The 24,419-nt window shown below is 64.8% G+C and overlaps 3 protein-coding genes across 7 annotated transcripts; 1 reads left to right on the top strand and 2 right to left on the bottom strand.

Moving 5' to 3' along the window:
* Nucleotides 1-259: 259 nt before the first annotated feature.
* Nucleotides 260-5,092, bottom strand: RHBG (Rh family B glycoprotein). The gene is made up of 10 exons (XM_061375295.1): nt 4,711-5,092; nt 2,843-3,029; nt 2,437-2,587; nt 2,173-2,338; nt 1,734-1,900; nt 1,431-1,568; nt 1,197-1,330; nt 665-786; nt 442-506; nt 260-304 (listed from the first exon to the last, which is right to left on the bottom strand). The coding sequence occupies exons 1-10, from the start codon at nt 5,054-5,056 to the stop codon at nt 260-262; spliced, it is 1,521 nt and encodes a 506-aa protein (XP_061231279.1). The 5' UTR covers nt 5,057-5,092.
* Nucleotides 5,093-6,214: 1,122 nt separating this feature from the next.
* Nucleotides 6,215-9,534, top strand: HAPLN2 (hyaluronan and proteoglycan link protein 2). 2 transcript variants are annotated; one of them, XM_061375325.1, is made up of 6 exons: nt 6,215-6,406; nt 6,623-6,736; nt 7,451-7,597; nt 8,515-8,631; nt 8,710-8,895; nt 9,213-9,534. In XM_061375325.1, exons 2-6 carry the CDS (start codon nt 6,649-6,651, stop codon nt 9,494-9,496), a joined length of 822 nt encoding a protein of 273 aa, XP_061231309.1. In that variant the 5' UTR covers nt 6,215-6,406; nt 6,623-6,648; the 3' UTR covers nt 9,497-9,534. The 2 variants fall into 2 exon arrangements, with proteins under 2 accessions (XP_061231309.1, XP_061231308.1); XM_061375324.1 differs by having other exon boundaries at nt 7,451-7,801.
* Nucleotides 9,535-10,427: 893 nt separating this feature from the next.
* On the bottom strand, nt 10,428-22,990 carry BCAN (brevican). 4 transcript variants are annotated; one of them, XM_061375176.1, is made up of 15 exons: nt 22,723-22,989; nt 18,803-18,901; nt 18,306-18,698; nt 18,054-18,228; nt 17,833-17,960; nt 16,951-17,244; nt 15,729-15,971; nt 14,901-15,062; nt 14,298-14,738; nt 12,545-12,652; nt 12,225-12,383; nt 11,494-11,576; nt 11,081-11,225; nt 10,696-10,878; nt 10,428-10,602 (listed from the first exon to the last, which is right to left on the bottom strand). In XM_061375176.1, the coding sequence occupies exons 1-15, from the start codon at nt 22,730-22,732 to the stop codon at nt 10,577-10,579; spliced, it is 2,649 nt and encodes an 882-aa protein (XP_061231160.1). In that variant the 5' UTR covers nt 22,733-22,989; the 3' UTR covers nt 10,428-10,576. The 4 variants fall into 4 exon arrangements, with proteins under 4 accessions (XP_061231160.1, XP_061231161.1, XP_061231162.1 ...); XM_061375177.1 differs by having other exon boundaries at nt 14,298-14,729; nt 22,723-22,988; XM_061375178.1 differs by lacking the exon at nt 15,729-15,971 and having other exon boundaries at nt 22,723-22,990.
* Between the last annotated feature and the right edge of the window lie 1,429 nt (nt 22,991-24,419).

Genomic DNA, 24,419 nt, shown 5'->3' with positions numbered 1-24,419 from the left:
GAGGCACAAAGCAGAGAGGGGAAGTGGCTGAGGTGGCCCTGGAACAAGCTGATCGCCCCCACAGTAGCACCCGGATCCCCGCAGCATCTCTTCACCCTGCAAAGGCCTGGGGGGCACCCGACAGTGCCCAAAACAGGAGCTGGCTCCCACACTGGGATAAGAGCGGCTGCCTCCGGAGCAGCCCATTGGGAAATGCAGGCTGGCAGAAGCCACCCATCCCTGATGATGCCGGCAATGGGTTCAACCGGTGGTGCCCTCATCAGACCAAGGTGCTGGTGCCCGGCTCCTTCCTGCCCTCATCCACCTGCACCAAGGAGAGGCACGGAGGGAAACGGGCCCTGCTTGGGGCCACTCAGGACGGGACGGGAGGGACCCGGGGGATGCTTCACGGAGCTCTCGCACCCCGAACGCTGCTGCACCGCCCCCCCCCCCCAGCTTTACCTCCGTGCCCTGCAGGTACCGCTTGGCCGGGGCGCTCCGCAGCGCTTTCACCCGCAGGACGGCTCCTGAGGATGCCGAAAGCCGCGGTCCTGAGCGGGGCTGGGGAAGCGGGGAGCGGCCCCGGCCCCGCTGCTCTGCCCGGGCTTGCCCTGACATCTAGCGGCAGCAGCGAGCGCAGCGCAGGGGGTCCCTTCCCGGCCCCCCCTTCCCCTCAGGTACTCACCCGTGAGGCAGCCCCCGAGCGCGGCCCCGAGCAGAGAGAGGAGCAGGGCGCTGAGCTGGAGCAGAGCCTGCCCCGAGCGGGTCCGGCTGCCCCGGGCCAGCAGTGGGAACACGGGCTCCAGCCTGGGCACCAGGGAAGGGAGGATGTGGGGAGCTGAGGGAGAGCGGGGCCGGGGCAGCCTGGAGAGGGGAAGGCTCCGGGGAGACCTCAGGGCAGTGCTGGAGCTTGGAGAGGGGTTTGGGGCAAGGGATGGAGGGGCAGGACGAGGGGAATGGCTTGAACCTGATAGAGGGGGGATGGAGATGGGATGTGAGGCAGCAGCTCTTCCCTGTGAGGGTTTGGGGACACTGGGATGGGTTGGATGGGGACGGTTTGGAAGCCCCATCCCTGGCAGTGCTCAAGGCCAGGTTGGAGCACCCGGCTCTAGTGGAGGTGTCCCAGCCCTTGGGATTGGAGCTGGAGGAGCCTTCAGGTCCTTTCCAACAGAACCCATCCCATGATCTGGTTCTCTGCTCTTTTGGCCCCTCCTCACCTGCCACCGTAGGCGTCTGCAGTGGCCAGTGCTGCCAGCAGCGTGCCCAGCAATGAGCCCAGCACCCCGGGCAGCCCATGGACGTTGTGAACCCCACGCGTGTCCTGGATTTTGAGCCTGGAACGCAGGAAGGGCTGCGGAGAGCACAGGGAAGAGCCAGGACTCAGCTTGGGGGGGGGGGTGCTGGGTCCTTGCCCTGGCACTGGTGTCCTCGGTGCTCCCAAGGCCGCTCACCGTGAGGAACCTGAAGCCAAGCGGAGGGATGAGGCCGGCCAGGAAGCCTGCGATGAGCGCCCCGAAGGGGGTGAGCAGCATCTCCCCAGCCATGCCCATCACGGCCGCACCAGCCATGGTGGCATCCTGGATCTGAGCCTGATGGAGCAGGATGCGGGCAGGGGAATGGATCATAGAGGACATCAGTGGGGGGCTTCAAACTGGGTCTTAGCAAGCTTGGGAAAGCCTAAGGGGTGAATACACCCTTGTGCCCTGGGTGTATTCACGCTCATGGACTGGGGTTTGTGTCAGGAGAGGACCCACCATGCGCAGGGTGCTCTGCTCATAGAGGACAGGCGAGAGGACGAAGGTGGCCATGGTGCTCACTGCCATTGAGAGGTAGGTGTTGAGCACTGCCCAGGGCTCAGCGCTGCCGTGGGCAGTGGTGCTGGAGGTGAAGCCAGGCCAGAAGATCCACAGGGAGATGGTTCCTGTGGGCAAGGGGAAGAAGCAGGTTTGGGTGCTGGGGTTGATCCAGGCTTTGTGCTGGCATCAAGAGATGCGAGCGGCCTCAGCTTGCAGCATGGGAGCTTCAGGCTGGCCAATAGGGCACAGGTTGGTTGTGGAGAGGGGGATGCAGCCCCAGGACAGGTCCCCATGGAGGAGGAGAGCCCCGGCCCTTGCTGGTTTGCAGGACTCTTGCTCAAAGCCACGCTGTCCTCATGGTCCTTCCACCACCACTGCTCTGGGTTGAGCTCCGTACCGACCGCAGCAAAGCCATCCGGGTGGTGCCCCCCATCCTGCTGGTGCCCCCCATCCTGCTGCTCTTCCCACTGGGCCCCATGGGGCTGGTGCAGGAGCCGGGATACCAGCAAGCCAAAGTAAGCTCCGAAGGTGTGGACGGTGATGGAGCCACCGCTGTCGCTCACCTGCTGAGCACAGCAAGCAGTGCAGGGAGGCTCCATAGGCAAGGCAGGGCTTGTCCCCATGGGCAAGGCAGGGCTTGTCCCCATAGGCAGTGACTCACCCCCAGGAGGCTGAGCAGGGTGTACTCATTGAGGGTGAAGAGGGTGACTCCCAGCAGGGTCAGCAGCAGCGTCTGCACTGGGTTCACCCTTCCCAGCACAGCTCCGATGGAGATGAGGGCGGCTGCAGCTCCAAAGGCAGCACGGGCCACGCTGGGAAGGACAAGGAGGAAGGTGTGGGGCTGGGGGTGGGGGCCCACAGCATAGGGCCCGCATCCCACTGCTCCAAGGGGCAGCGGGAGCCTTGCGATGCTCATGACAAAGGTACCACAAGGGCTGTGGTACCCAGCGCCCACTGCAACGCTCCTCATCCTCCTCCGGAGCAGAGCTGGAGTTGCACAGAGGAGGGAGCTCGTGTGCCAGGGCTGGAGCAGGGATGCTCGAGGAGCCGGGCCACAGCAGGCTCACCTCTGAGCTCCCATGTGGATCTTGCCGTTCCGGAACTGGTGCAGGAAGCCCTGGAGCAGCAGAGCCCATTGGATGGCAAAGGCCACCACCAGGATGCTGATGGCCACGCTGCCCGCTCCATACCGGCTGAGGAAGGCCACCAGGAACCCAAAGCCGAGGAGAGTTTGGAGATGGACATCCCAGAACCCTGGAGGAGAGGCAGCGGGATGGGGCTGGAGGCAGCAGGGTCTGTCCCTATGAAGGGGTTCAGGCACCCCCTGTTCTAACAGGCTTTGGAGGCCTGAAGGCTTCAGCTGAGCCCCTCAGGTTGTGCTGGTGCGGGGTAAAGCTGTCCCCTGGCACCCTTTGCAGTGGCTCCTTGCCACCCCCTTCACAACGGGCTCCCCCTGCAGCCCCGAGGCCTCTTGGGGTGTCCAAGAGCCATCAGCACCCCATTGCAGCAGGGTGACGGTGGCCCAGTGACCCCGGCTTCACCACGGCACAGGGAGCAGCAGTGGGGATGCGCTGCTTCCTTGGCCCCCTCCTCCCCATCCATCCCCATTCCCATGCCCACGCCTGCGAGAGCAGATCCTGATGGATGTGCTCAGGGCTCCTTGGCTGGAGGATGCTGGCTCCCAGCCCCACGGCACCCCCAAGAGCCGAGGCTCTGGCTCCAGCCCTCGCCTCTGCCACAGCCGCAGCCCGGAGCCCTCCAGCAGTGACTCATTCCCGTTGCCCATCCCCTTGGCGTCAGGGCATGACCCCAGCCCGACGCCGCTCCTCTGAGCTCATCCCTTGGCCTGGCGCTGGGGCAAGGAGGCAGCCGAGGCCCTGCCCAGCTCCTCCTGCTCTTCCCCGCACACAAACACCCCCCGGCGCGCTCCATCTCCCCCAGCCCACCCCAAACCCCTTCTTCCCCCATGCCCAACCCCGGCAAGGCTGAGCCCTGGGACACCCCCAGCCACAGCTCCCCCCAGCACCCCCATCCCACCCTCCCCCAGCAGCCGCTGGTGCAAAGGGGGGAGCCCCGTTCTCCGCTGGGCTTCGATGCCCTTTGCACCCCTGGGCTGTGCTGGGAGCTCTGTCCTGGCCCTCCCCTGTGCAGGAGCCGTGAGTCACTGTGTGGGGTGGGGTGAAACCGGGGGAACCTGCCTGGTCCTGCTCCTGCTCCCGATCCTGTTCCTGCTCCTGCTCCTGCCCCTGGTCCTGCTCCTGCCCCTGCTCCTTCCCCTGCTCCTTCCCCTCCTCCTGTTCCTGCTCCTGCCCCTGATCCTGTTCCTATTTCTGCCCCTGCTCCTCCTGCTCCTGCCCCTGCCCCTGCTCCTGCTCCTGTTCCTGTTCCTGCCCCTGCCCCTGCTCTTCCCCATTCCCCTCCCTCGGTACCTTTCCAACCCTTTCCACAGAAAGCCGGGATCAGGCCCTCAATCCCCAGCTCAGGATGAGCTGTGCAGGAGGATGCTCCTGCTGGGCTGGACCAAAGGAGCCGAATCCTCTGTGAAAGGAGGGTTTGGGCACTGCAAAATCCAGCAGGTCCATGGGAAGCTGTGGCTGCCCCATCCCTGGCAGTGCTCAAGGCCAGGTTGGACACAGGGGCTTGGAGCAAGCTGCTCCAGTGGAAGGGGTCCCTGCCTATGGCAGGGGTTGGAGCTGGAGGAGCTTTAAGTTCCCTTCCCACCCAAACCATCCCATGACCCTATGGAACCTCCCTGGTCTGAGCCTGGCTTTGCCCATCACCAGGAATCCCTTGCAATGTGCCTGCTTCCCCCCTCACACCCAACCCCTCCTGGGTGGGATGTGCCGGTCCCACAGCCTTGATGCCCCCCCCTGCCCTGGAGCCTGCTGCAGAGCTCGATGCGGGGGGCAGAGGGAGCCGGGCCCGGGGTACTCACGGGGGGGCTGCGATCCCCAATCCTGGCTTCTCCGGCTGCAGTTGAGGGGCTGGGAGCAGAGCCCGGGGCTGCCCTCGGGGCTGAAGCGCACAAAGGCAGCGAAGAGGAGGATGGTGAAGGTTTGGAGGAGGAAGCAGAGCGCCGAGAGCCGGAGCCTGGAGGTGGCGCCGGGCTCGGACATGGCGTGGGGCAGGAAAACCCCCCCAGATGTAGGGGGAAGAGGAGGGAAACGGGGCTGGGGCCTCAAACCCCGCCTGTGCTTGCGGCTGCCAGGCCCTGCCCTGCCCCGGTGCTTCCCACGAATGGAGCTGCCAACACGGAAACCCCGGCACCGGTTGTGCCCCATCCGGACACTGAGCCAGGGGCTGGGTGGGATGGGGGTGCTGGGGGGAGCTGTGCCTGGGGGTGTCCCAGGGCTCAGCCTTGCCGAGGGTGGGCATGGGGGGAAGAAGGGGTTTGGGGTGGGCTGGGGGAGATGGAGCGCGCCGGGGGGTGTTTGTGTGCGGGGAAGAGCAGGAGGAGCTGGGCAGGGCCTCGGCTGCCTCCTTGCCCCAGCGCCAGGCCAAGGGATGAGCTCAGAGGAGCGGCGTCGGGCTGGGGTCATGCCCTGACGCCAAGGGGATGGGCAACGGGAATGAGTCACTGCTGGAGGGCTCCGGGCTGCGGCTGCGGCAGAGGCGAGGGCTGGAGCCGGAGCCTCGGCTCTTGGGGGTGCCGTGGGGCTGGGAGCCAGCATCCTCCAGCCAAGGAGCCCTGAGCACATCCATCAGGATCTGCTCTCGCAGCCGTGGGCATGGGAATGGGGATGGATGGGGTGGGAGCTGTGAGGAGGGGGCCAAGGAAGCAGCGCATCCCCACTGCTGCTCCCTGTGCCGTGGTGAAGCCGCGGTCCCTGGGTCCCTTGGTGCTGGGGACAGGCGCTGCTTGTCTTGTGTGTCCCTTGGGAGAGCTTCCTCCACCCCTGGAGATGGATCCTGGGGGAGGGAGGGGATAAGGGGGCCCAGAACACAGCCCCATTGTGCACCCGGGTCCTGTTCCTGGCAGCATCCCGGCCACAAGATGAGGATGGGGGATTCTCTTGGATGCCTCTTCTCAGGGCTGGCAGGGAGCAGGAGTGCTGGGAGCCCCCCTTCCCCATCCCATGGGAGCTCCAAAGGATGGGAGCAGCATCCCCCTATCAGAGACTTGCCCCATAAAAGCCCTGAGAGCATCCTCCAGCCCTGGGTGCTGATACTGAGGGGTGGCTTTGCCGGTCCCAGGGGTGCTGGAGCCCGGGGTGGTGCTGGCGTTCCCGATGCTGTGGCCGGCACATAAAGGGATGTTTGTTACCCGGGCGCGCTGTGTTTTGCCGAGCAGAACAATACAGAGAAAGATGCTCACAATGGGAAATTGTGCTTCCTCCTCCCCTGCGTCCCTCGGGGAGGTGTTGGAGGGGGGGGGAACCGGACAAGAAAGTGGGAAGAGACGGAGACAGGTCCAGGAGCTTGGGCACGGCCATGGGACCGCAGGGGCACCGCGCTGCAGGGGCACTGCCCAAACCAGGGCGGTGACAGGGCCCCCATCCCTGTGTCCTTGTGTCCTCTTTTCCCTCTTGACCTTCCCAGAGCCCTCATGGGGCGGCTGTGACGGAGCCGGGACGCAGCAGGACAGGCACTGGATGGGAACGGTGGCTTCCCAAAGGGCACGGCTGGGGACGGTAAGAGGGGATGGGGAGGGGTTGGGGCATTCCCTGTCCCCTTGGCTCAGTAAGGGTGAGACCCCAATGGAGAAGCAGGACCTTGCCCTTGGCCTTGCTGAGCTCCATGAGGTTCGCACAGTCCCAGCTCTCCTGTGCGTCCAGGGCCTCCTGGATCCCATCCCTTCCCTCCGGCTTTATCGACCACCTCATCCCTGACCACTGTGCTCCCCCCAGGCACCGTCCTGCCCCCGGCTCTGAGGATGCACCAGCTTCTCCTGCTCAGCTCCCTCTGGCTCTTGCTGGTACCCTCAGCATTGAGCATCTTCCAGAGTCCAACTGGGACCCCGGGTATGGAGCTGGGGGGCACTGATGGTTGCTAGAGGAGAGAGGTGATGGTGGGGAGGCGGGGTCCAGCCAAGGACAGGGGCTGATTTGTGCTAAGGGATGGGAAAGGAAGCAGGATGGGTGATGGAAACCAGGCTGGGGATGCCATTGAGGGTTGGCGGGTGGCGGATGGGTGATGGAAACCAGACTGGGGATGCCAGTGAGGGTTGGAGGGTGATGGATGAGGGATGGAAACCAGTCTGGAGATGCCAGTGAGGGTTGGAGGGTAGCGGATGGTGATGGAAACAAGGCTGGAGACGCCAGTGAGGGTTGGAAGGTAGATGGATGGGTGATGGAAACCAGGCTGGAGATGCCAGTGAGGGTTGGAGGGTGGTGGATGGGTGATGGAAACCAGTCTGGAGATGCCAATGAGGGTTGGAGGGTGATGGATGGTGATTGAAACCAGTCTGGAGATGCCAATGAGGGTGGTGGATGGGTAATGGAAACCAGGCTGGAGATGCCGGTGAAGGTCGGAGGGTGGTGGATGGGTGATGGAAACCAGGCTGGAGATGCTGATGAGGGATGGAGGGTGATGGATGGGTGATGGAAACCAGTCTGGAGATGCCAATGAGGGTGGTGGATGGGTAATGGAAACCAGGCTGGAGATGCCGGTGAAGGTCGGAGGGTGTTGGGACAACACCAGAGCTCTTTGGTGACCCCATGGCGGGTGCCCCGCAGCCCCCCACCAGCTGCAGTACCTGCTGGAGCCGCTGCACAGCGCGGTGCACACGCGGCGCGGTGCCACGGCCACGCTGCCCTGCGTCCTGCGGGCGCTGCCCCGCAACTACCGCGTCAAGTGGAGCAAGGTGGAGCCGGCCAACTACGGCGAGAGCGTCATCATCATCACCAATGGGCTCTACCACAGGAACTACGGGCCCCTGAGCCCGCGCGTGCGCCTGCGCCGCAGCCACCGCTACGACGCCTCGCTGACCATCAGCCGCGTGGCGCTGGAGGACGAGGGCCGCTACCGCTGCCAGCTCGTCAATGGGCTGGAGGATGAGAGCGTCTCGCTCACGCTGCACCTCGAGGGTGAGGATGGGCTCGTCCCCTGCGTGCCTGGGCCGTGGTTGGGTGCTTGGGTCTGCAGCGATGCCCCCATTGCCCAGCACTGAGTCTTTGGGGGTGATAACGGCTTTTAGGGAAGCAGCTCCTCCAATGGAACCCCAGGCTGGGTTGGGTTGGAAAGGACCCTGAGATCATTCGGTTCCAACCCTTTCCACCAGAGCAGGATGCTCCAAGCCCCTGTGTCCAACCTGGCCTTGAGCACTGCCAGGGATGGGGCAGCCACAGCTTCTCTGGGCACCCTGTGCCAGCGCCTCAGCACCCTCACAGGGAACAGCTTCTGCCTTAGATCCAACCTGAGCATCCCCTGGTTCAGTTTGAACCCATCATCCCTCGTCCTACCACTCCAGTCCCTGATGAAGGCCCCTCTCCAGCATCCTTGTATCCCCCTTCAGACACTGGGAGCTGCTCTGAGGTCTCCATGCAGCTTCTCCAGGCTGAACAGCCCCACTGTTCTCAGCCTGGCTCCTATGGGAACTGCTCCAGCCCCTGCTCATCCGGATGTGACCCAACAGCTCCATGTCCTGACGCTGGGGCCACCAGACCTGCACCCAGTGCTGCAGGGGGGCCTCCCAGAGCAGCGCAGAGGCGCAGGATCCCCTCCAGGCCCCGCTGCCCTTGCTCTGGGGATGCAGCCCAGCACACAGAGGGGGGCTCAGCTTCTGCCCCTGTCCCTCCAGGCGTCGTCTTCCCCTACCAGCCCAGCAGCGGGCGCTACAAACTGAACTACCAGGACGCGAAGCGAGCCTGCGAGCAGCAGGACTCCCGCCTCGCCACCTACCAGCAGCTCTACACAGGTGAAGCATCCCCGAACCCACCCCAGAATGCTCCTCCCTGGGCACTGGGATGGTGCTGAGCCACCTCTCGCCCTGCAGCCTGGACGGAGGGGCTGGACTGGTGCAACGCCGGCTGGGTCCTCGATGGGACCGTCCGTTATCCCATCATCAACTCGCGGGAGCCGTGCGGCGGCCGCCTCCTCCTGCCCGGGGTCCGCAGCTACGGGGCCAGGGACAAGCAGAAGGACCGGTTCGATGCTTTCTGCTTCACCTCCGCTCTCCAAGGTAGTGCTGGGGTCCCGCTGTCCCTCCCATCCAACCCCGGTGCACACCTAGACTCGAATCGTGGAATGGGTTGGGTTGGAAGGGACCTTAAAGCTCATCTAAAGCCATGGACAGGGGCCTCTTCCATTAGAGGAGGTTGCTCCAAGCCCCTGTGTCCAACCTGGCCTTGGACACTGCCAGGAATGGGGCAGCCCCAGCTTCCCACCGCCCTCACAGGGAAGAGCTCCTGCCTAAGGTGCAGGAGGTATCCGGGATGGGGTCGTGCATCCCATCACCAATGGTGGCTCCTTCGCTTCCCACGTTCCCCCCATCCCCAGGCCACGTCTACTTCATCCGGGGCCACCTGAACTTCAAGGAGGCGGCGCAAGCGTGCCGCAACCACGGCGCTGCCATGGCCAAAGTGGGGCAGCTCTATTCCGCATGGAAGTTCTCCCAGCTGGACCGCTGCGATGGAGGGTGGCTGGAGGACGGCAGCGTGAGGTTCCCCATCACCACCCCCCGCCAGCGCTGCGGGGGGCTCCCCCATCCCGGGGTCCACAGCTTCGGCTTCCCCAGCAAGGACCGGCGGATCTACGGCACCTACTGCTTCGTGGAGGAGTAGGAACGCCGGGAGGAGAGGTGGGAATGTGGGGGGACACCAGCCCTTGGGGCAGGGCATGAAGCAGGGCTCTCCTGGTGATTGCGGGTGGTTCCTACATCCTCTGATGGAGCAACAGGGATGGGTTTGGGCGCTTGGTGCATCCTCTGATGGAGCTGCTTCGGGGCTCGCTGGGTGCTCAGGGCTTGCTGGAGAAGCCAAACCCATTACTGGGGCTAGAAAGGGGGTCTCATCCAGCACCCTTTTCCCCAGCCCCAGCACATCCCTCACCCCATCCTCGCTTCCCACAGCCAGGAGGACTCTGGAGGGCTGGGCATTACCCTGTGTGACTAATGGAGTTTCACCTGCTCGATTAATAAAGCACTTAAAGCTGTATGGCCGCTGCCAAGGGAACCCCTGGCCTCCAGGAGAGGGGAATTTGATGAGGATTTTCCACCTCCATCAGGGGATGATGCTGCCCCAGGGGTTATCGCTGATCCTGGCACCACACTCCGGGGCTTGCTGAGTTATAAAGAGCTATTAAAAACCCCGGAGTTGGCGTGGTACAGGGGGAAAAACCGCGTGGGGAGGATGCCAGCATCCCCGGCACCTGAGCCCACATGTCCCAAGTGTTCGCTGCAAGCAGCATCCCTCATTGGGCTTTGCCTCCCTGTTTGTGTGGTCCCTGGGGACATCGCTGTGCCCAGGCTGTGCCAGGGGCTCTCTGGCTCCATGGTGCTGCCCATGTGGGGAAGAGCTCAACCACCACAGGATCCCATCCATGAGGGTGTCACAGGATGAGGCCCCTTGGGCCAGAGGTGGGAGAAAGCTGGTGGTGACACCGGCCCGTCGGTGCCACCATTTGCCCCTGGTCCCCACCTTGATGTCGCCTCTGTTGTGCCCCCAGGAACGAACCAAACACTTGTGCCCCATTTCGGGTCCTTACGGGTTTAGTTATGGGGGTTTCTTTGTACAGATACAAAACCAAGGAGCAGGGGAACCCCGTTTGTGCCACGCGGGCTCCGCGCCGCTGTCCCAGCGCCATCCCCATCCGCACCAGTGCCAGGGCCCCGCGAGGTGGCGGCTTCATCCCTGGGGTCCCTCTCAGTCATCGCGGGGCTGAGCCAGGCCTGGGGATGGTTGAGGGGGGGACAAAAGGACCCGGATGTGAATGGGGAGCCCCGAAGGCAGACGGAGGGCAGAGAGGGGAGCGCGGTGCTCACCGGGCCGGCAGAGGAGCTGCGGCGGGTCCCATGTCCCGTCCTCCCGGCACCGGAGCAGGGGCGAGCGGCGCGGCAGGAAGCCGGGGCGGCAGCGGTACCGCGCCGTGGAGCCGATCTCGTAGCGCTGCTTTGGTTTGCCGAAGGCACGGGCGTTGCTGATGGCGGGGGGCGGCCCGCACTGCACTGTGGGTGTATGGGGAGGGGGGGGCAACAGGGGATGGACACCCCCAAACTACAGCAAACAGCCCCCAAACGAGCCAAGCAGCCCAAGGGGCTGGTTCCGCACCGCAACCACAGTGAGAAAGCCCCGCTTTAGGGGTGCAGCCCCCGCCCCCCCAAGCCCAGTGCAAGGGAACGGGGTGGTGGGAGGGGGGGCACGGCTTACCCAGCCCCATTTTGCAGGTGTAGGAGAGGTGGTAGTTGCAGGGCACGTCGCTCCACTGGCCCCCGTCGTGCCACACGATGACCACGCAGTTCTCCCCACTGAGGAAGTAGCTGTCGGGCTGCCCGTGATGCCAGTTCTCATAGAGCTAAAGGGAGGGGGGCACAGAATTGTTGGGGAGCATCCCCCCAACCTGCCCATGACACCCCCGTTAGGAGCGAGGTGGCAGCTCCATGCCCCTTGGCACGGCCTTGGGGTCCATCCAGGCACCCCTGAGGATGCTCTTGGGGAATCAAAGCCTGGTCCCAGTGCTGGACCCACCCCCAGACCCCTTCCCAAGCGATGGAGGAGGAGGATGATGGAGGATGATGAGGTGAGGGGGGGGGGGTGCACATGGCATCCAGGCCCCCACTTACCAAGGGGCTCCCGTCGGACCACTGGAAATCCCCCTCTATGGTCCGGTCATTCAAGCCGATCCACTGGTATTCTCTGTACTGGTCTGGGGGGCAGGAGGGTATTGGGGGAGGTAGAGCCAAGACCACCCCCCCCCCCCCCAGCACCAGCCGTCAGGAGGGGGCTCGAGGAAGCTGGAGGCTGAATATGGGGAGATTTGGGGTCTGGGGGTGAGGAGGGGCGGTGCTGGGACGCTTGGGGACATGGGGACAGGGCCGGACGGGAGGTGGCGGCAGAGCCCCGTGTGCCCAAGACCCTGCTGCTCCCTGCCTGTCCCTGCTAAGCTTTAAGGTCCCTTCTAACCCAAACCAGTCTGTGATTCTATGATTCTCTCTGTGTGTCTCCCCATCCATCATCCATCCATCCATCCATCATCCATCCATCCATCCATCATCCATCCATCCATCCATCCATCATCCATCCATCCATCCATCCATCCATCATCCATCCATCCATCATCCATCCATCCATCCATCCTCCATCAGCCAAGTGAACATCTAACCACACTCTGGGCAGTCCATCCCATCAGCTACTTCCTTTACCCTTCATTTCCTCTGCCTTCCCCAGCCTGGGTCCCTTTGCTCTCCCTTGGCTCTCCTTTGGCTTCAAGGTTTCAATCTCTGAAGCCCAGCCCTGGGGGACGCCGAGGGCCCCAGGGGCAGGGCTCAGGATGGGGATGCAGTGGGGTCCGTACCGTTGATGAAGTCCTGCTCCTCAGGGGTCAGGATGGTGGCCAAGTGTCCCCCGTAATGCCTGCACTGTCCCTCCGCGTCCTCCCAGCTCCTCCGGGTGGAGAAGTGCTTGTAGCAGGCTCCTTGGAAGCTGTCCCAGCCAGGGCTGCACTGCCTCAGTGCTGAGCCACAGTGGGGAGAGAGGAGAGGGTCAGGGTGATGGAGCCCCACTGGGCAGCAAGCAGAGAACCCCAACCCCTTCAGTTCCCCACATTTACGTGTCCAGGCTCAGCAGGACCTGGGCAGGGCCCTGGCACATCCATGGTGGGTCCTGGGCACTCACGTCTTTCGCAGCTGGTGCCTCCGTAGCCAGGCAGGCAGAGGCAGGAGACGGGGCCATCGTCCTCCGTGCAGGTCCCTCCGTTCAGGCAGGGGTTGGGGATGCAGCCACCTGCAAGGCACACGCAGGTCCCTCACCTCGAGCTCCCCACAGGTCCCTGCTCTGGTCATGGAGGCGCATGGAGAGCCTGGAGCCACCCCACACTGCCCTTGGTCCATGGATGCTGCTGGCGTGGAGCCGGCTGGACCAGGGGCTTTGGCCTCCCCCCAGGGCACGGGGACGTGAGCTGGATGCTCTCATCCTCCACAGCAGGAGCTCGGGGCTGTGCCAGCCCCTGGCCTGCTCCAGCCACCTGGGGATGGCTCCTGCTTCCCCCTGCAGTGATGCAGCCTTGGGACGGGAGCGTGCAAAGGAGGAACCCTTGGGCACAGCCCGTCCCTCTCCCTGTCCCTCTTGTCACCTTCAGCCTGGCCAGGGCTGATAACTCATGTCCCCAGCAGCCCGTTACGGTCATTAAAGCTCCCGGGGCACATCGTGTGCTCCCAGCCCCGGCTCAGGACCGTGATTAAGGGGCTGCAGCGGCGCCAGTGGAGCAGAGACACTCAGAGTCCTTGACGCCCTCCAGCCTGTGATGCCCCATTACACGGTGCTTGGAGCCGTGCTGAGGGCGATGCTTCCACCCTCACCCACCCCCAGGCACCGCCACCTCCCCGCAAGGTGCCTCAGGACACTCAGCTCATCCCCCGCATGGAGCAGGATGAGTCACTTGGGGCTCTTAACACCCACGGATGGCTCTTTGTGAGCATCTCCCCTAGCCAGGGCAAAGGCGCCCATCCCCTGAGATCTGGCCTCCCACCATGGAGCATCCTCCATGCCACAGGACCAGGGCAGCGGGGTCCCATGGGATGAGCAGGAATAGGGCTCGGCACTGGAGCAGGGAGCATCCCAGAGGCCATTCATGCACCCACTGCTGTGGCCATGCCTGTGGCCATTCATGCACCCACTGCTCACCCATCTCAGCCCCCACGGGTGGGAGGACACACACAGGACTGGGTGGGGGGGCTGCAGCGATCTCAGGGTGCTCTGAACCCCAGAATCCCCCCCCCCTCACTCACACCATGCAGCTCCCTCCACCCAGGGAGGGTGCCAAGCACCCGGGTCCCCTCACCCCATCAATCCCCCCCCCAGGGACCCGAGGGATGGGGATTAGTGCGTCAGTGGGGAGGCCGCGGGCGCGAGGATGAAGGGAAGAGCAAGCCGAGGTGCTTGTTCTAGAAAGCTTTTAATTCCCTTTATTAGTACCACCGTTAGTGAAGAGGGGGGCTCGGGGCCGCATTTGGGGGGGGGTGTTGTTATTCTGGGAGGGGGTTTCTCATGGAAAGAGTCATTAAAACACTTCACAGAAGTAGAAGAGGTTTAAAGTGCATGCGGAGCTCGGACCCATTTGTTTGACAAACGCGTGCTCCTCCAGAGCTGTGACCTTCCCGTACCCAGCCCAGGAGAAGGGACGCGGAGGGACGGGCGCAGGGCAGCGCAGCGTGAAGGAAAGGTGCTGGCAGTCCCTATGGCCACAGCGCGGCCACCAGCGCTGCCCCCAGGGCCAGGGCGCTGCCTTGGGGACCCGCGGCGCCCGCCCCGACGCTGGCCCGCTCGGTGGGGAGGGCGGGCAGGGGCACTGCGGTGCTGGGTGCCGGCTCCCCCAATGGGGTCCCCATGGGGATCACCCCGGAGCTGAGGCCGTCCCTGCGGGTCCCACCTGGTTCTCCGGGCACGGCTGCAAGGAAACCCTCCACGGTTGCAGCGGGGGGAGCGGGCGGCTCCTCCTCCTCCTCTTCCTCCTCCTCCTCCTCCTCCTCCGAAGATGCTGCAGGCGTCCCATGCTCAGTGCCCGGCGCAGCCTCCTCGCCTCCCATGGCCGCGGTGCTGCTGCCGCCGCCGCCAGGCACCTCCGTGTGCCACGGGGTGACCACGGTCACCTCCGCCGCGGGGACGGTGCCCCCGTGCCCCGGGGCCACGGGCGATGGGAGCCACAGGGCCCCCGACGGCTCCTCTCCCTCCTCCTGCGGCCGCACGGGGGCCGCGGGCAGCGGGGACGCCCCGGGGCTCTCCACCACGTCCCCCGAGAGCTCCGCGTCTTCAGCAGCAGGGCCGAGGGTGCTCCCCCCGCCGGGGGGGGTCCCGCCGTGCTCTCCCCTCTCTGTCGAGGTGGCAGAAGCGGCGCTGGTCGGCGCTGGCCCCCGGTGCCCCGGTGCCGCGGTGATGGCAGCGTGGGCTGAGCGCCCCACAGCATCCCGGGGGTGCTCGGGGCCAGGCGTGGGGCTGGGCGGGCGGGGGAACCCCTCGGGAGGCTCTGGGTCACCTTCTGCAGCCCCCAGCACGGGCGGGGCACCAGTGGGTCCCTCTGCGCCCACCCGCGGGGAAACGGAGAGCATCTGCACGCCGGTGGCTCCATCGTGCTCCATGGGCTGGCTGGGATCTCGCCCTTCAAGCGTGCTGCCAGGGGCTGCTCCCTGCTCCTCCTCTGCAAAGGGCAAGGCAAAAGGTGGTGAGGGGCTGGCACCACGGAGCCGCAGCCAGAACCGAGGGGCCACGGGCACCGGCATCGCCCGCCGGTGCTGGGATCCGGCACGAAGATGCTCGTGGAGACGGGAATGGCCCCGAGTCCCCTTGATGTCCCCTCTGAACCAGCGCACAGGGAGCTTCGGCTTGGCCCCTGCCAAGCTTCCCGGCAGCAGGGGCCGTGCTCAGCCCCTCACCCTGCGCCTCGGGTCCCTCCGGCCACCAGACCCTGCTCTTTGTGCTGCTAAACCGCAGTCCTGCACCGACCCTGTGCCAAGGGAGGGACGGACCCATGTCCCCGCAGCCCTACAGCAAGACACCGGTGCCCTTCCATGGGTTGTCCCTCTGCGGGAGGGATGGGGATGGCTGGGGTGAGCCAGGCACCCATGGGTGCCTCTGAGTCCTGCTGCCTCCATCCCTGCGGCTCCTCTCTGCACACCAGCGTGGGATGGGTGCCCAACCGTCACCCCATCCTGCTCCATGTCCCCATGGAGGACGAGTCCCCAGCTGCCCCTGTCACCCACGCTGCTCCTCAGGGAATGGGCTCCCATTCCCACCACAGCTAAGAGAAACGCCTGCCTGAGGGGCACCGGGGCCATGGGGAAGGGGGTGGCAGGGGTTGGGTGACCTGAGGACATGGAGGTATCTATTGGGGGGTGCCGGGCCCCTGTCCCTGGGGCGTCTTCGGGGGCCGGGCTCGGCTGCCCCAGATCATCGTCCATAAAGAAAGGGACGGCGTAAATAGCCCCTCGCGACTCAATCTCCACTTGCGCTTTGGGAAGCTGCAGCTCCTCCAGCTTTTCTGCCACTGTAACAATCTCCTGGAGGCCCTCGGAGCTTCCTGGAGCCTCAGGGAAAGAGTTTGTCCCTTCTGTGGGCAGAAAGAAAGTGGGGTATTACTGCCCTGGCCATGGGACAGCCTGGCATCCCGCTGCGGACCCAGCCAGGCAGCGGCTCCTCCTGCTTCTAGTGCACAGCAGCATCCCAGCCCCGGTGGGGGGGGTCCTGCTCCTCACCCCCAGCCCAGCCCAGGGAGCGCAGGTGAACGTGGGGAGTTAGTGGGTTATGGGAACCGCGGGGTCATGGGACGGGTCCACCCTGCCTAACCCATGGGATTCCCTGCTGAGAGATGGGGAAACTGAGGCACGGGGATGCGCAGCATCCCCATGGCCCCGAGGGGATGCACAGAGGTGTGGGGCCGGGAAGGAGGAGCGGAGGGGCGGCTCTTCCTCCCTCCATGCCTGTTTGCCCTGCCAGTCTCCAGCCTTCCTCATCCCCTCCTGCTTTATCCCCCCTGTCCTCCAGCACCACCCCATCGGCAGCTCAGCGCCGGTGTCCGAGTCCCGTTTCCTATTCACCACTGTGAGATGCTGCCTTGCGGGATGTGCCCAAGCTCCTGCAGTGCGCCCCTGGCCATGGGAATAACCATCCCGGAGCCACGCAGCTCACGCAGACCTGTCCTGTCGCGATATGGTGGTGAGGATGTGCAGGGCATCCCTACTCTGTCACGATAGAGCAGCATGCACTATTGAGACCATGCAGAGCATCCCTCCTCTATCACCACGTAGCAGCATGCACTACTGAGAGACCATGCAGAGCATCCCTCCTCTATCACAACATAGCATGCATGAGGCCCATGCGGGTTATCCCTGTACACATCGGCATGCAACACAGACACCACGCAAGGCACCCCTATCCTACCGCAGGAGGTCGATAGCACAAACCCATCCTTGCCCTAGCGCATCCCAACGCCATCCCATCCGTGCACACACCCCAGCACCCTGCACCCAACGAGGTACCCGCATCCCTGCCTGGATGCTTCCCAGCACCTCTCTGCACCCGCTCTTTACCTCGGAAGCAATAGGCATCGTATCTGCTCTGGGCATCGGGGAAGCCCGTCTGGTTGCGGAACTGGAAGATGGTTTTGACTCCAGGCAGGGCCCCCCCGCAGCGCTCCCGGGGGGTGACGATCGGGTACCGGACGCTGCCGTCCGCCAACCACCCCGGGTTGCAGGCGTCCAGCCCCGCGCTCCACGCCGCATAGAGCTGCCCGGGGCTGGCGAGCTCCGCGCCCCGCGCCCGGCACCGCGCATCCGCCTCCCGCAGCGTGAACCGCGCCGGGGCCGTCTCCAGAAAGATCTCCCCTGCGAAGAGAGGAAGGAGGCGGCGTCAGGGACCGGGCGGGGGGCGAGGGAGCGGGGACCCCCCCCCCAACATCGCCTTCACCTCTGGAGGCTCTGCTGCGTCCCATAGGAACAGACCCAGGGTTGAAGGGAGCTTAAAGCCCATCCAGCTCCATCCCCTGCCACTGGAGCAGGGTGCTCCAAGCCGCGTCCAACCTGGCCTCGAACACTGCCAGGGATGGAGCATCCAAACCCATCCCAGTTCCTCAACACCCTCACAGGGAAGAGCTTCTGCCTAAAACCCAGCCTGAACTTCACCTCTTTCAGTTTGAACCCATCACCCCTTGTGCTGTCACTACAACTCCTGATGCAGAGTTCCCTCTCTGCATCCAGCTCCCCGGCACATGCAAAGCACAGCATCAGCTTGCCCGAACCCCAAACCCCACACAGCGCTGCACCCACAGTGCGCTGCACCCCAAGGCAGCTCACTCCAGCCCTGAGGGTAGTGATGGGCACCAGCGTGGGTTCACAACGGGTTAAAGGGGTGAGTTAGTGCAGCTGCAAAGCAGGGGAGGGCAGGAGATGGGGCGGTGGTGGCACTGCAGGTACCTGGGAGGTCCTCAGCGTAGCAGTACACATCATACATGTCCTCTGGGTCCACCACCCCATAGTTCCTCACCCCGGGGAAGCCGTTCATGTCTCCATAACAGGCTTCACGGGGGGTGTGGATGGGATACCTGGGGAGGGACATGGCAGGAAGGGCTGGTGACTTGCTGGGGGGTCAATGTGGGGGGGGCGCTGGGTGCGATGCTGAGGGGTTAATGCCCCACCTGACGGTCTGGTCCGAGATCCAGCCGGCATCACACTGCTCGTAGCCGCCGAGGTAGGCAGCATAGAGCTGCTCGGGGGTGGCGATGTGGGCCCCGATCTTGGCACAGGCTTCCCTTGCCTCGGCGAAGGTGTAGGCATAACGCATGGAGCCCTCCCGGTAGTGAAACACCACCCCTGCAAGGGGATATGGGCTCGATGGGCAACCCGCATCCCGGCGCATCCGCATCCCACCGCTCCCTGCCCGCAGGTACCTTTGACTCTGAGGTCGAGGATGTCGTGGCCGTCCTCGATGCCGTGCTGCACATCGCAGCGGTAGATGCCCGAGTCGTTGGGCCGCAGCTCGGTGAGCAGCAGGGAGGCGTTGGTGTAGCGCTGGTGGAAGATGGGCAGGGAGGCGCGGAGCCGGTAATCCTCGCTCACCTTCACCCGGTCCCCACGCGCTACCAGGATCTCCACCTCCCGGCCCTCGGAGATGAAGGTCCACTTGACCCGAGGGGTACCCAGCACCGCGCGGCGCCCGCCGCTGCTGCTGGTGGGCTGGGGGCCGAGGTAGGTGATGAGGCAGGGGATGGTGATGTCGCCCGCCAGGACAGCATCCAGGGCTGGGTGCCGTGGGATGGAGACCTGCAGGGCCTTGAGGTCCTCTGTGTGGGAGAAGAGAGGAGCCGTGAGCATGGGGTGACCCCCCCCACACTCCCACCCCAGGCCCCCCACTGGAGCCAGGATGCGGCTCACGGTGCGGGTTTACCTGCGCCATCCCCGGTGCCAAACACCTCCGGGACCACGGTGGGGGCAAACACCCAGAGCAGCAGCAGCGGCAGCGGGAGGGCTGGGGCCATGCTCTGCCCTGCAAAGGGAGGGGAGAAAAACCCATCACATGTGAAGCGGAGAGGATGGGGGACCCCCCCCCCAAGTGTGTGTGGCGATGGGGTGATGCCGTGAGGTGTTGGGGTACAGAGGGAGGGAGTGGCAACAGCCATAGGGCAAGGGAAAAGAAGGGAATGGATCCTGGTTAACACGGGCAAATGGGACCGTTGGCTGGGCACCAGTGGGTCCCATCCAGCCCCACCAGCGTGGGGTCCCCTGGGGACAGCAGAACCCAGCCTGGGAAGTCTGAGCCCGAGCCCTGGCTGCGGAGGGCAGGAGGCGATGCCAGAGCCGGAGCCTTGAATCCACAGCGGAAAACCTCGGGATCGGTCGGGAGGCGCCGGTGTGGAGCCAGGGAGCGGCAGCGAGGGCCGCGCACACGCGTGTGCACAGGGGCTCCTGTACACGCGTGTGCGTGCGCCCGGACACGCGTGCTCGGAGGGATAAAGGGGGCTGAGGTCAGCCTCGGAGTGGGGCGGGGGGCAGAGCCCCAGCGCACAAAGGGGCCGGGCAGGGAGGAGGGAAGGAGCGGGGGGGGGGGGGGTCTCTTTGCCATTCAGCTCACGCCGGAGGCTCCCTGAGCTCAGGCTGGGAACACCAGGGCCGACCAAAGCAGCTCTTATGTCCCGGCCCTCCCAGGGCCGCCTGGCACAAAGGGCGCTGAAAGGACGGCTCCGTGCTATAGCGGGGCTGTCACCGGCCCCCGGCCCTCCCCGGGGCATCACGGATGGGGGGGGGCTGCTGCTTCCCAGGGTCTCTTGCAGCCCTGCGGAGAGGAGGGTGATGGGGGGATGCAGGAGATGCGCCGGGAGCATCGCTCGGGGCCCCCTGGTCCCTCTGCACAGGCTCCATGGGGATGGGGGCTCCTGGGAATGCGCCCCGGGCACTCGCAGCAGCCTTGGAGCCCATGGGTTCTTTGTGCTGTGGATTTCGGCAGCCTCAGAAGAGGGTTTGGCTCCTGCACAGCGCTCCCAGGGCCAGGTACAGGCTGCCAGGGCCAAGCTGGCGGGAGGCCGGTCCCATCCCTGCATCCCTGCGCGAGCAGAGCGCTCTTGGGACCAATGCAGCAGGGAGAGGCTGGGAATACAGCCCCTGGCACCATGCACCGTGGATGCGCAGCCCCTGGTACACCCATGGATGTGCAGCCCCAGCCCCAAGCACCGTGAGCATCACCCATCGTGCGGTGCCCACAGAGCCCGTTCCCAGCAGGAGCTCCCCATGGGCAGCCGGAGCCAAGCCAGGAGCTCTCTGTGCTCCCCATCATTTGCATTCAGCCCTAGAGCTCCGGAGCAGGGACAAACCCTCCCTCCTGGTGGCCTGGCTCCAGCGGGATCTGGCTGCTGGCCCTGGGTGCCCAAGCAGGGAAGCTCCTTCCCTTCCCGTTCCCAAGGCACCGCCGTGGCCTGAGCCGAGGGCAGTGATGAAACCCTTCAGGAACGGGGCGAGCGGGTGCCTGCTCCCCTCATGCACCCATCCCTGGCTGGGATAAGGTGCTGGAGCACCGGGAATGGGACGTGGAGGGGGTTAAACCTCATCTCACGCTGCCCATGGGCCGTGCCTGAGGTCTTGGAGCAGAAGGCGCCGGGTTTGGGGTTTGGGGATGGATTTCTGCTGGGTTTGGGGTTTCTCTCTTTGCACAAATGGAAAGTTTTGCAGCCCACACACAGGGAGGGGAAAGCCGGGAACAGGAGGAGGGAAAAGTGGCCAGGAAGAGGGGGGGCATGATGGCAGCTCCATCATCTCCAAGAGCTTGGAGCTTGGGAGCTGCTGCAGACAGACTGAGACACAGGCATGCCCGCAGGTGACATCCATCTCCAATGGGAAACCAGGTGGAAAATGGAGCTGGAGTCTATTTTGGGATGGGAACGAGCTCCCTTGCTCCCCTGAGCTCGGCCCCGCTTTCAGAGGACACGATTCGAGGCTGCGGCTCCAGGGTGGGGGGAAGCGGGAGCTGCTGCCAGGGGATGGATGGATGATCCCGGCTCCCTTCCCGTATGGAAAGGGGCTTCCTGCTCCTCCTCCACGACCCCCTCGTCCCCTTCCACACGCGGTCGGGCTCCTCCCGGCGCACAAGGTGCCCGCAGCCCGCAGCGGAGCGGTGGCTTTCCAGGGATGCTCAGCTGCAGAATGAGTCAGCAGCAGCCACGGGCAGAGCTTGGCCACGCTCCAGCCTGGAGCACGGAGCCTTTGTCCCCATGGCAAAGGGCTCCGGACACCCCAGCCCCAGCCATGCACGCACCCATCCCGCCACGCACGGGGCTGCCTCTGGAGCCGTTCCCCCGCTGCAGCCGGGATCCAGCCCCATCGGGCTCCGAGGGGTCGGGAAGCGCCCTCAGCCTCTTGGCAGCAGCCGCTGGCAAAGCTTGAAAGGCCGGAAGCAGGTGGGGAGAACGGGGGGGTCCCCGCGGCTGCCAGAACCCCTCAGCCCCCCCTATTCCAGCAGAGAGAAAGGGGCTCCTTGTTGTAGGGCTGGGATGCAGCAGGGAGCGCACGGAGGGGTTGGGATGGGAGCAGAGCCCATAGGGACACATGAAGCAAACCTATCCCCACCTCTGCCCTTGCTGCGGGGCTCCGATGGGGAAACTGAGGCAGGAGCTGGGAGAAGAGGAGTGCGGGGTGGAGGATGTGGGGTCCCACATCCCCGCATCACGGCTCAGATGCAGCCCCTCCGCACGCTCACGCAGCATCCTCGCTCCCAGCACAAGGGCTCCCAGTTTCCCCAGTGTAAACGCAGAAAGGGAGCCCTGAAGCATCCCGGTCACCCTCCAGGAGCTGGGAAAGGCGCCGGGATGGGGCAGAGGGAGCTTTTCCCACCCCTCCGGCAGCTCAACGGAAGAGCAACAGGTCCGGGGTTGGACTGAGCCAGGAGAAGTCCCCGTGATGGGAGAGGAGGCGGCTCCAGCCAAAAGCGGTCCCCGGAGGCGATGCTCAAGGGCAGCCCCTTCATCCCGGGGACAAAACGGGATGTGCGGGAAGGAAAAAGCCACGGAAATCCCACATGTTCCTATGATCCCCCCTGCACTGGGACACGGGCAGTGCTGGGGGACGGGGCCAGGAGAGCCGGTGATGCCCTGCAGCCCTCCCAGCTCCCCCTGGGACGGGGCAGTTTTGCCCTATGGAAAACCTCTCCATGGAGCATCCGGGCGGGACTGGGGGGGAGCCGGAGCCCCGGGGCTCTGTGCAAGCCCCTGCCCAGCTCCGTGCCTCAGTTTCCCTTTCCATTGTTCCCCTGACTGCAGCCTCCTTGGGACAAGGACCCCAGGAGAGAAGGGGAAGGCTCCCCGGGATGGGACACCCCAGATCCATGCTGGACCCCCCTTCCCCTCCATCAGCTCTCCCAGAGCAACGCTTCCATGGGAGCAGCTGCTGAAACATCCCCCAGGTTCCCACCATTCCCAACGGGACGAGCCGGGCAGCACCAAAGTCCTTTCCACATCCAACTTAGCAAGACCCTGCCTTTACTCCCTGCTTTGCCCCAGCACTGCAGGTACGAGCTGGTCCATTCAAGACCAGAACGATGCTGTCAGGGGGGCGGTGACAAGGGCAAAGCTCCCCAAAGCGGGACCACGGGGACCACCACGTTCCAGCATCCTCCTGCTCTGCTATGGAGGATGCCCCATGCCCGGTGCCTGCATCCCATGGGAAAAACCACGAGGGAAGCTCTCGGCATCCCCGCGCTGGACCATCTCTCCTCTTTACTCTCCCCCGGCGCAGAGGTGAAACGCGATAAGAGGATGAGGAGCTCCCTCCTCACCCCTCGTCCCTTCCCCACCGCGTTCCCCCCCCTCTGCCGCATCCCACCTTGCTCCATGCGCGGCGGCAGCTCCGTGGGGACCCTTCCTGGTGGTAGTGGTGGTGGTGGCAGCGCCGGGGGGGGGTGCCGAGCCCCGAGGCCACGGTGAGGGGCTGAGCGGCGGCTTCTCCGGGGCAGTGCTGGCGGGAGGGCTGGGACCGAGCTCCACCAGGCATAAGTGCAGGCAGCGAGCAAAGAGGAGCCCTGTACGCGTGTGTGTGCGGCCGTGCCCTCGTCTCCTTTTCTTTTGCCTTCGTTTCCCTTCCCCTTTCCCTCCTCCTTTTATATTTATTCCTTCCCCTCATTAAAGGAGGGGGGGGAACAGGCGGTGACCGTGTTGGCACCAGCGCCTTGTCCCTCCCCTTCCCTCCTTTCCCTCCCTCCTGGCAGCAGGCAATCCCAGCACAAGATGCTGGGAGAGGAGGATGCTCAACCCTGGCACGCTGTTTAACCCAATGCAGCACAAGTGGAGGAGCAGCCGGCGCTGGATCCCAAGGACATGGCTGGAGAAGGGACCCCCCCTCCCCACCATTCGCTTCCACACAGCCGGGAATGCCCTTTGGATGCTGAATTCTACCCCTTGGCAGCTCCAGCTGGATGAGGAGGGGGCCATGGGCAGGGGTCTTTGCCATGGAAAATCCCTTTTGGGAGTGGATGGAGGCGCCATCCGGGGGCTGGAGGGACCCAGCCCCAAAAGGGTTGGGAGGGAAGAAGCCGGACCCTGGCTCCCGTGCCTCAGTTTACCCACCTGCAGCCGTGTCACGGGCACTTAACGCATCTTTAGGCTTGATGCCTCGCAGATTCCTCCTGAAGGGCCCCCCTTGGGGTGCGGAGTGAAGCTGAGGACCCTCATTTAGGAGCCGGGCAGTGCCCATCGGCCAGCCTCAGGGCTGCTCTCCCCCGGACCTGGCTCCCGCTGGGTGGGATGTGGAGCATCCTCTGGCTCCTGCCAGTTCATTGCAGGGTGAGTTTGCAGCAAACTGCAGCTCCTGAGCGGAATCCATCATTCCTCACCCCGGGAATTAATTACGGTGAAGGCGGCTTCGCGCTCGGTGCAGTGCGGGGGGGGGACGGAGGATGCTCTGCCCTCCAGCGATAGGGATGTGCACTGGGATGTGGTACCCAGCTCTGCCCCCCCCCGCCCCGCGTCGAACCCCATCCATGAGCTCACATCCTGCACCCGGTGGTTTTGTGGTGAAAGGCTCCGGGTTGGGAATCGCAGAGCTCAGCAAGGAGCATCCCCGTCCTAATTGGGAACAAATGTTCCAGCCTGGATGGGGTTTCTGCTTTCCAGCCCTGTCTTGGGCTCATACCCAGAGCGGGAGCATCAGGTCATGGAGGGGATCCTGCCTCTCTGCTGTGCTCTATGAGATCCCCCCCCTGCATCCTGCATCCAGCTCCGGGGCAGCAGCACAAGAGGGACCTGGAGATGCTGGAGCGAGGCCAGAGGAGGCCATGGGGATGCTCCGAGGGCTGGAGCAGCTCTGCTCTGGAGCCAGGCTGAGAGAGCTGGGCTGGGGCAGCCTGGAGAAGAGAAGGCTCCTGAAAGGGAGAGCTTAGAGAAGCTCCAGTGCCTAAAGGGGCTGCAGGGAACCTGGAGAGGGGCTTGGGACAAGGGATGCAGGGACAGGACAAGGGGAATGGCTTTGACCTGCCAGAGGGGGGGTGGAGATGGGGTCTTAGGCAGAAGCTCTTCCGTGTGAGG

The sequence above is a fragment of the Neopsephotus bourkii genome, unplaced genomic scaffold (genome assembly GCF_033783945.1).
Source record: "Neopsephotus bourkii isolate Nb327-2 ecotype Australia unplaced genomic scaffold, CSIRO-AGI_Nbou_v1 NB_1660, whole genome shotgun sequence".
Classification (NCBI taxonomy): Eukaryota; Metazoa; Chordata; class Aves; order Psittaciformes; family Psittacidae; genus Neopsephotus; species Neopsephotus bourkii.
Note: the sequence above shows the minus strand (reverse complement) of the source record. Positions and strands in the feature narration are given on the sequence as shown.